The 10,793-nt window shown below is 33.3% G+C and overlaps 1 protein-coding gene and 1 long non-coding RNA gene across 6 annotated transcripts; one reads left to right on the forward strand and one right to left on the reverse strand.

The window, feature by feature from the left end:
* Nucleotides 1-94: 94 nt before the first annotated feature.
* On the forward strand, nucleotides 95-4,844 carry LOC147790082 (uncharacterized). 5 transcript variants are annotated; one of them, XR_015422922.1, is made up of 5 exons: nucleotides 95-307; nucleotides 2,646-2,880; nucleotides 3,344-3,457; nucleotides 3,560-3,618; nucleotides 4,606-4,844. It is a non-coding gene; the product is annotated as an uncharacterized LOC147790082 (long non-coding RNA). The 5 variants fall into 5 exon arrangements; XR_015422923.1 differs by having other exon boundaries at nucleotides 2,695-2,880; XR_015422925.1 differs by having other exon boundaries at nucleotides 147-307; nucleotides 3,339-3,457.
* Nucleotides 4,671-6,022, reverse strand: LOC111804692 (uncharacterized). The gene is made up of 2 exons (XM_023689445.2): nucleotides 5,494-6,022; nucleotides 4,671-5,382 (listed from the first exon to the last, which is right to left on the reverse strand). Exons 1-2 carry the CDS (start codon nucleotides 5,848-5,850, stop codon nucleotides 4,765-4,767), a joined length of 975 nt encoding a protein of 324 aa, XP_023545213.2. The 5' UTR covers nucleotides 5,851-6,022; the 3' UTR covers nucleotides 4,671-4,764.
* Nucleotides 6,023-10,793: the final 4,771 nt, after the last annotated feature.

Consider the following 10,793-nt stretch of genomic DNA (forward strand, 5'->3'; position numbering starts at 1 on the left):
CTTCGTGGGCTCGGGTTTCAGCTTCTGTAGTTTTATATTGGGCCGAAGCCCAATATTCGTATTGGGCTTTATCACTAACTTTCTTGGGCTTATGTTTGGGCTAGAGTTTCTGGTTTTCATATTGGGCCTGAGTCCAACTCTGAGGTTCAAGCAAGCTTTCCAGATTTCGCGGTGCTTTCTCCATTCCCGCCCCTATTCCGTTTTCGTCCTCTGATTTTGGCGGCGTTTCTTGTGCCGTGCTCCCATGGAACTAGAAGGTTCTCCTGGAAACTCTGCTGAAAATCCTTAAATTATTTACAAATTTCTGGTAATTTCCATATCCTCTCTGAATCTGCAAGTTTCGTTAGCGATTATGTTGTTCTTTTGCTGCGGGAATTGGAAGCTAGTGAACTATGGATTGTAGATTTTCAGTATTTTTCAATGCCTCTTTGAATTCTGATTGCTGAAGTATCGAGTCATCTTAATGTTAGACCTATGAGTATGCTGTTAAGCTGAATTTTTCGGAGCATAAGGATAGGTAAAGTAGCCGCGAAATGGCAAAGTATAGGAAATGGAGGCATTATGGTTACGTTATGCCTTATGCGTTTAATGATGCAAGTGATCGTAGTACATTTGACGATAGAACTTCAAGTTTTAGCTGTATAAAATATTTCCTGTGATTCTCTATCAATTTTTGGTTTGTTCGGCCTTTATTTTGGATGTCTGTGATCTTACACTTCTTACTACTTAAGAAACATAGCTCCATGGTTGAGATTCTTTCATTCTTTGTTTGTGATTTTGAGGCTTTAATGTTTGTTGATCAGTCCTACGTACTGTGTTTGTCTTGGTAGTTGGTTGCAGTATGCATGACACTGTTTCCTTTGACGCTCTGATCTTGAAAAGATCTTCAAATTTAGCGTTGATCTTAGTCTCGGTTTCATTCTTCTTAGCATTGATCTTCAACAAATTAACATATTAATGTAACCAAGAAGTTCTTTCAATCAACAAAATAGAGTTCAATTTAGAATCTAGTCCCCGTAGTTAGCTATTTTTAATGTTTTGATACCCATATTTTAATATGTTCCATTATAATCCTTTTAAAAACGAATCATTTTATTCATTTACATTAATTTGCCAGTAAAATAGTCATAAAAAATAAAAAAATAAAAAAAGTTAGCATGGTACCGTGTGGCGTGGACTGCATTAGTTTCTCTGTATATAGTCAGAGCAGTAAATAATTTCAAGGTACCACACCAACCTTCACATGTTCATGTCAACTTTTCTTCATATTTTACTGGATATCTACCATCGGAACCACAATGTTATTGTTATGCTTGTAGAAGTATATCCATTAAATTGAATGAACCAAAGTTGAAAAAATTTAAAGAAAAAAAAATGAAGTACTAAACGATAACTATAATTATGATTTAGTGAATTGAAAGTCTAAAGAAAGAGTCCGGATCTAAGTAAAATTATGACAAGAGTATGTATATAGAATTTCAGTTTATTGATTTTTTGAAGTATAATTTTTTTCTCATTGCCTAAAACAGGAATTTTTCTTAAAATTTTAAGTGATTCAAAAAGCCACATTTTAAGTTATGGGATTCTACGTAGGCCTTTCCTTTTCCCCACTAATGGACAGTGGTATAAGCATTCCATGATAACACCATAATAGTGCCGTCACGAAATAAAACTTTCAACTATAAGGGTAACTATGTAACCAATGTAAAAGCTTGAAGAAGAATAAAAATTGTTAAAGCAAGGGACTAAAACTTGAAAATTTTATAATTTAGGGGCTAATATTGTAGTTTGACCCAAATTTTGTATGCTAATCACACGTCCTGTGGAATTATGTACCGTCTCCTTTAAATTTTCTTTGTAACAAACAGTTAGGATTGAAAAGATTACTTCAATGTGCATACTTATCGGATCTGTATTATATGTGCATACTGATCGGACAGCATGATCAAAGCCATCATAGTTTTACTATTGCTCCTTCTACTTTGTCATCAACTGGGATTACATTTCCTTTTGGATGATTAAATTGCACTAAAGCAATTAACTGTTATGATAAGGTGTGTATTGAAACAATTATATCACTTCTGGAAACTTTTAATCATGATATAAGACATTATGAGGTTGTGTATTGTTTTTGTGGGTTGACTGAATACAATACATCATTTTTTCTATCCTTTGCTATGTGATAACGGTGGGAGACTGGAAAAATATTAATGTCTTGGATCTACTCACATTGACACGCTTTCTCTGCAGGTCTTTAAATAGACTGATTATGCAGAGATAACCAGAGTTAACTTCCTAATAAGTTGCTATTGTTTTAGTAGAATAACAGAAAAACCTAAACCCTTAGACTAAGCATGTAAAATGAAGAATTCAACTTGTATATGTAAATTGAATTTACAGTAAGAACCGGACAAGTAGAATATTCTTGATGTTTCAAATTAACCCATCTTCCATTGCTTATATAGCAACCTTGCTCATGACTCTATACTGAAAGAAGTTGTAGTCAAGGGTATTGTTTTTTTAATTTATTCCATAAGTTTGTCATTTGTTGGTATTAACTATATTGATTTATCCGTGTATTGTAGCTGTTTCTTTTCTTAGGATAACCCACTGTGCATAGCCCATTGAGGTTTCATGTTTTTCAGATAGGTATTTCTGCCATATGACATCGAGGTGGTTTGATGAAATTTACAGATTTGCACTTGAAGATTTGGCGGGAATCTTAACAAAATCTATGGTATTGCTGGTGGTATAAAGTTGATGTTGAGTATGGTTACTGAAATAACAATTACATAGTCAAGGGATGGTATGCGAGGATTTAACACCCAATTTTCTAGAGATCCAGATGCACAACTGCATGGCTTCGCATTGCTCAACATGGTAACAAGATTATAACATGGATCTTTCATTTGCTTGCTCTTGAAGTTCTCCGTTCTCACATTTTTCAATTGTGTGGTGTAAATTAAACATAATACAAAGTCATGCACAGTGTTTTCTGATTCTCATGAAAGGAATTCAATTAATTTATTCCCCAGGAAGGAATTTAGAAGAGGAAAAAAAGAAAAGAATATCTATTTATGTGGCCTCTTACAATTCGTTTGCTGGCCTGTGTCTTCTTTACAGCTTATCTCGTAATTATGAAGTTACAGTGAAAACGATCGAGTGTTTCCAAACTAGTCATGTTTATAAGCATAGGGATGTCTCATCTGGGGTTGCATGCTCTGAAAACCGACACTAAAATTCTTAATTATTAATGTCTGAGGAGGAATATCTTTCTCTTCTTTTTTCGTTCTCGGGGAAGTAAATGAAAATCATTATTTCTGATGATTATTGAAAAGCAAAGTGTGCTTTGCTTAAAGGGCTAGAGAGCTGTCTGCGATCAGGCGTTGGCCAGAACCTGTTTTCTGGACGGCTGGCCTCTATTACAATACAATACAGTACAGTACAGCGAAGCCTGGTTAGTTTATTTCCTTCCTCCTCCACCCTTTGTTTATTTATTTGTCTGCTTTTAATCTGCGTGTTGCAATTTGCTTACTCTTTTTGGAACCCTTTAAATCAGGCTATGCATGAAATGCCTGCAAGGGACAAAAAGCATGAGAAACAGTTACAACGTTCAAAGTGAGCAATTCACAGCTTTCTTTTTCCAGTGTTTATGTTATATTGTTTATATTTGTGTTTCCCTCAAAACCCGTCGAGAAAACTCAGCAAAAGAATAAACCAAAATTAGTAGAGAGAAAGAGAGTCAGGAGATGTCAGAAGAAGGATGTGAAAGAGGAACTTTCATCATCAGACTCCATAGCTTTCAAAGAGAACCGAATCAGACAAAAGCTTGGGGTTAAGAAAAGGATGTTGCTTTCCGGGAAAAAAATAAAATATTGAAAAAAAAAAATGAAAAAAAAGGAAACCAGGAATCTCACTGTACACATTGCCTTTTACAGCCCTCTAAGCCCCCACTTTTCATCATTCTTTCACCGCTAGAATGATTAGTCATATTTACTATCTCAACTAAAAGTATCAAAAGACGCCTCCCTCTCAGCCTGAACTGAACTGGAGAGAGGGACATCAGTTCTACTAGAAAACTAAACGCCCAAAAAGAAAGTGAAATTTTTTGGATTTTTCCCCCTCTTCCTCTTGTTTTGGAATATTGACCCATATGTCTGTCTTTGAAAATTACAAAGAAGCTTCTTCGTTTTTATTCAATTCCTTTTGTTCACTCAACTTTCCTTTTCTTCTTTTCTGCACAAATATGCTTGTATGTATACATAAACTCTGCATGTTCATGGTCAGGCTTATTGGGCTTGGGTGTTACATTACATGTTGAGATGAAGCAATATTTTCTGTCATCTTTTTGACTTGTCAGCTAGTCAAAATTCTCAATTCAAATAAACAATCAAAGATGTTGCTTATACTGTTGTAGTAAAGTTGTTTTTACTGTTTACCTGTTCATTTTATATTCTCATCTACTTGACATTACGCTTGATTAGATATTTCTGCTATAAAAAAATTAGAAAAGATTTGATAATACTTTTTAGTATTCATTAATTTATGGGTTTCTCATTTCTTTTTTGACCCTATATTCATCTGTTGATTGTTTTTACTTTTTAGAGGATTGAAGAGAAGTCTGGAAACGGAAGCAGAGGAGGGTTAAAAGGTACAACTCTATCCATTGATTCTTCTGCTTGTTGTTTTTTTTTTTTTTTTTTCCTTTTTTTTTTTCGTTTTGGGCTTTGAACCATAACAACTACAATATTTTTCAACATCTGTCTACCTGTGGCTACAAAAGTCCAAAAGCTTCTTCCTGCCTTCAACGATTTCATCAATGAAATCATCAAGTTGGCAAACAATATTTTCAGCTCCAGATCTCAGGACCCCAAAACAATCTCTCAAATTCTCAAACGTTTCTCTAATTCCAATCTCTGTTTCCCATTCCACCACTCCCTGGGACCCTATCCCCACCCTCCTCTCCAATTCCGCCCTCAATTCCTCCATCGCCATCTTCGATCTCCTGAACTCATACAGCAAAATCCCAGGCCTCCCGTTCATCTGGTTGATTTCTCCGGCGACTCTCTGCTGCAATCTCGCCGTCGATATCATAAAAGCTGAACCAAAAAACAGACACCCTTCATACCCCCCTCTTACGAAGTTCGATTCCGGCCAACAGTAAACCAGCCCGTAGAGCAAGATCATTAGGAGGAGTGAGCTCACATTTCTCATTGCGTACAGAACTCCCCTGAATCCATTGAATCCGTTCAGTTTTGATTCGATCGATACTTTCTCATCAAACCTCAGAGATAGCGGTTGAATTCTTGCTTCCATCAGTGCCCGATTCTCCTCCTCCAATCCCACCGCTTCCCTTCTACACCCTGATATTGCCCTAATCACCTGTATATCAAGAGTTCAAAATCTCTTAGATTCTGAACCCAATGCTTCCAAACAAAATAAAACATAACAGAACAAACAAAGACACGAGCAATTATGATTTCTGAGATGGACCTGACGAGAAAGTTGCGGACTCAGATGGCGATGAGTATCGAGAGAGGAAGTGATATTGAACCCAGCAGAGTAGAAATTTTCGATGCCAGAAATGCCTGATTTGAGGACATGACAGGCGTCCCACAGCTTAGAACTCTCATCCATATATTCATCCAGCCACTTCTCCCCCACAGGCAAATGAAGCTTTTGGACAAGAAGTGTCAATTGGGAATGAAATGATCGGAGAAGTGAAAGAACCCTTTGAAGGAATTGGATTGACATGAAATTATTCGACAGGTAAACCCGTTCAAGATCATCGATCCCTCGAGTCAGAAAGGTATAGAAGCCATTGACAGAGTTGGTTGAGGAAGGATCCATTGTGACCTTATGGGAACTAAAAGGAAAAGCAGAGAGAGAAAGAGAGAGAGGGGCAGAGAGAAATGGAGGGGTAGTAGTAGAAGAGGGAGAGAAAAGGATATTATGAAGGCTGGTATTTAAGTTGAAGAAGCATTGAGAAATTAAAGGAAGAAATGGAAGAATGGGAATTAGACACCCAATTCTAAGTCTTTTTAGAAGCTCAGGTTTCTAAGGTTGAAAAGGATTGTTGGGAGCAATGATGGGTGTTTCCTATAGGGGGAAAAGATGATTGGTAATATGCCATTTTCATTGTTAAATGGGCAGAAAGAAGGAGAACCCAAAAAAATATTCTATAACTCCCAGAAACTAATTAATAATTTAAAACTGTAAGAGAATTTATTCCGAGGAAGAGGAAAATAAAAACCCCCCGAAAAGTGAATTGAGAAACAAAAAAATTTATCACCTAAACTAAAGTTTTGGCCCATAGGACCACGATTTCCCTATAAACTCCCTTCCAATTTCTTCCTTTTATCCTCTGCCCTTTAAAGTAGCTCCCATTTATTATTTTTACATACATAAAGTTGAGAGAGATGGAGATAGACAGAGAAAGAGAGAGAATAGTTGTGGCATTTAAGTACTGGGAATTCTCTTATCTTTATGAAGTGAGATTTAAGCTTTTTATTGGGTTGGGGAAATGATTTAATCAAAGAGGATTCATTCAACCAGTTTTGATAAGAGTGCTGTTTGGATTCTTGTTTCCCCATTTTTTTTCCATCCCTCGAGCAACTGAATTTTGCTTCTTTAATCCTCAATCTTCCATTCCATTGAAATTTGTGGGTATGAGCGGAAGAGAAGGGGAAGCTAAGGTTATTCTCAATTTTGTTTTGTTTTTTTTTTTTTTTTTTTTTTTTTTCTTTCCATTCATTGATTTCTTCAAAAGAGTGAAGTTGGAATGATGAGGTTCCTTGTATATAATGCATCTTTCTACAATGGAGAATCATTCTTTGTAGGTCTCAATTCTTTTTTTCTTTTCCCCTTCCTTTTAAAAATATTTGTAGTGCCCTTTATTCTTTGAGGGACAAAATGGATATGCTCATCTCCCTAAGTCCTCTAGCCCACCCCCTTCCCTCAACTAACGTTTCATATTTATATATAGATATATAGATATATCTTTTTTCCCACATAATAAAGTTGCATTAACCTTCAACTTTTTCCAATTTCAATTTAAGGATTCATATTTAAAATTCCAAAAATAAAAGTCTATGTATAATACATAATAAGCCTAGGAAATTTCCTGGTTTGATTGATTCCTGTCATCTTATTTTATTTTATTTTTCAAAGTTGACCTTTTCTAGTGGAACAAAAAAAACCTTCCATTTTTCCTCATCCATTTTATTTTTTCTAGACCAACCTTTAATCTAATTTTTGATATTTTTATCTATTGAACTATGTTCGACTAGTCTAAACTGAAAAAAAAATTCAAACTTATAATTTGATTTTGAATCATATGGTCCAAAGAACTTCCATTTGAGGGGGAGAGAGAGAGATAGAAAGAGATCCCATAGCTTTGGTAGGGTCTTCTTAACTGCGACCTATCAGCTGGAAATCCACAAATGAAATTTCATGGGTACGATTAGATGGGTCCCACTTATTTGTTCTATCTTCACCCCCTATTAGTCAATTTCTTAAAATAACTGCCAGTCTTTTTTTCATTTTTCCTTTTTCTTTTCAGTTCGACAAATACCACAAAGGTTTTTTCTTTTTTTTTTTTTTTTTTTTTTTTTTACTATATAGAATTATTCATATAATATATAGTGTTTAATTTTCTTGAACTCTTAGTAGTCTTAGGACTGTGGACCTTGATATGATATCTTAACTGCATCGGTATTAGCAGAGAATTTTTTTTTTAAAAAAAAAGTATATATAAAATATTTTTAAGAAGAATTAATAAAAGGAATGGCTGAGTCGAGTGCTCGTGGGTTTTCGAAGAATGGGACGTGTGGAGAGTATGTTGGTCCTTAGAGATTTTAATTGGAAAGTGAATTATAAATAAAGTAGGCAAGATGGCATTATTTAAGGGCATTGATTTGGGCACCCCCTTCCCTTTCTCCTTCTCACTCACCCCTCTCTCCCACCTTACCTCTTATAACCCTTTAATTTAACTTTTAGTATTTTTCATTGAGAAAAAAATGTTTTTAAAACCTTGTATTTGACCTCAATTAATTGATCCTCAACTAGTAATATGCTTCAATTAAGAATTTTTATAGCATTCTTATGGTTAGGTAAGATTCTTTTTATGTTATGATTATTGGACTTTTGGTCCCATTTGATTTTTTTTTTTTTTATAAGGTTAAACTTTTTTGTAATCGAGTTTGAAAAACCCTTTTCGTGCTTAGTTTTGACTATGCTCGAGTTGGACGAAAATGAGTTTCTAAGAGCTTCTTTTGGAACGTTTCCTAGTTTTTTTTTTTTTTTTTTTTTTTTTTTTTGTTCTCTTTTGTAATAAGGAAAAGCATAATTGCATTTTGTAACGGTTTCTTGTCTCTTTTAATTTATTTTTTTATTGAAAAAAAAAATTAGAAGCAAGGTTTGGTGGTACCATTTTTTTGTTTCTTGTTCTAAGAAAAATATCTAGACTATAAATGTAAAAAAATTACCCAAATAACTTAATAACATACCATTTTAGTGAATAAGCCAAAACCTCCACATAAAATGCCCAAACCTTCTAAGATTGGGAATGCTGAGGATTTAGAATCTCCAAAATGGTAAATGGTTGTTCGGTCATCAAAGGCGAAGTAGAGTACCTCTGTGATAAAAATACTCCCAAAAAAGGGAGAATACCTTACTTGGAGGATTCTTCCTAAGCTACAGCCCACTACTTAGAGGGATACAATTCAATTTTAAAGCCACCCAACAAAGAAAAATAACCAAAAAAAAAAAAAAAAAAAGAATATTTTGTAGGTTCAATTTTATATATACTTTTTAAAGTTTCATTCCATTCATATTCTTTGATTAAAGCTTATTACCATAGTATTACTATCATTGGGTTTTGACATAAATCGGATTTTGTTGCTTTATATCAGTCACGGATATCTTATAAGGTTTTAATGAAGGATGTCAATGGTAATAAACTTAAGACTGCAAATTTGAAATAAACTTTTTTAAAAAATATTTAAATAGATTGGTTAGAAAAAGCTGAAAATTGATCCCAAAATATGGCCCAGCAAAAAAATATCAGATCTTTTTTTTTTTTTTTTTTTTGTGTTTATATGGCTCGGATTGAATTTGAACATTTCTATCGAAACTTCGTGTTTTTACTTAATACCTATTATGGTCAGTCATTTATGGGTCTTAGCTGGTGATTTGGGCTGTTTCCCTCTCGACAATGAAGCTTATCCCCCATCGTGTCATTGACCGATCTTGACTCTTGTTATTTTGAGATTATGTCTAGTATTCAGAATTTGTTAAAATTTGGTATTGTTCTTGCGGCTCGCATCAAAACAATGTTTTACCCTTAGATGTCCAATCTACTGCTATTCCTCGAGGAAGAATCAACTAGTTTTGAGTTCAAGTGGTAGTTTTTTACATTTTGGTTAGGGTCATAATTGTAAATTTAGTTCTTCAACTTTGATATTGGTGTCTATTTAGTCTTTAAAATTTAAAACGAATTATAATATATTCTTAAACTTTCAAGGTATAACTTTGATCAATTTGTATTTTATAAAATTTTCATTCATCGAATTTTATTTGAGTAGATTGCAAATATGAATTTTAGGACAGAAATTATAATCTAACCTTAAAAAAAAAAAAAAAAAAAAAAAAAAAAAAAAAAAAAAAAAAAAAGGGTTGGCTAAGTGGAAAGTGTTAGCATTGAATGAGGATGGGTAGTGATAGGGCCTGAAATTCAGAGGTGGGGTCCATGATGGAACAAAAAGTAAGCACAATGGACGGCTAGATTTGAGTGGGAAAGAAGATGAGTTTGTAATCATCAACCCTGTGGTTAGCCCTTTGGGGAAGAATGTTTCGCTTTCTTCTTAATGGCATTAGATGGATACAACTGGATGGTCCATAGCTTCTGAATACATGAAAATGATACAAAGAAAGGAATATTTTCTTTTCATTTACAAAACTTAGATAAGTGGGTCATCATCTTTAATTATTTATTAATTATAACTTCTTTTAATGTTTTTTAATTCAATTCTAAACTTTATAATAATTCATTCCCAAGATTCCATCCTTCTAGATTTTTCTAAATCCAAATAGTTTAGATTTGTTTCAATTATTAAAACCCTTGAATTTATTAACATTTAAATATCTTTGATTTTTTTAATACCAAAAATATATTTTAATAAGAAAAAGGGTTCTTGGTGTCGAATAAATAAAATTTAATGAATACTTTGGGATATTTGGAGAGGAAAAAGAGAATTAGAGGTTTAATATGCTCTTCACAACTTGCTTACTAAATATTAATTTCCAATTATTATTATTATTATTTTATTTTTATTTTTTTATTTATTTTCTAGTTCTTTTCATTCCTCCCATAAGGGATTCCCATTTACAAGCACCCAAAAAATTTAAAAATAATAAAATAAAATAAAATAAAGAAAACATGTGTTAATTTTTTCTCTCTTTTTTTCAATTTTAATTGGATTGAAATTTTAAAATTTTGAAATTTGGGTTTGTTATTATTATTATTATTATTTTATTATTATTTTAAGAATGACTCAACCAAAAATAACTTAGTCCAATCTAATCCAGTCACATGGATCCTCTGTGATTGTAATCCAACTTTCGGCAACGACAATATAAGCAAGTTTGAGAAAGTCAAGAATCTAAAGACTATAATTTACTCGAGAACAAATTTTAGTTTTATCGATGAATATTAGCTCAATGATTAATCTTTTTTAATAGAGAAAAAAAAAACTCCTTAATTTGCACTTTTAATTATATTGTTATTTAAGGGT

The sequence above is a fragment of the Cucurbita pepo genome, chromosome 11 (genome assembly GCF_057944985.1).
Source record: "Cucurbita pepo subsp. pepo isolate OVF chromosome 11, ASM5794498v1, whole genome shotgun sequence".
In the NCBI taxonomy this organism is placed as follows: domain Eukaryota; kingdom Viridiplantae; phylum Streptophyta; class Magnoliopsida; order Cucurbitales; family Cucurbitaceae; genus Cucurbita; species Cucurbita pepo.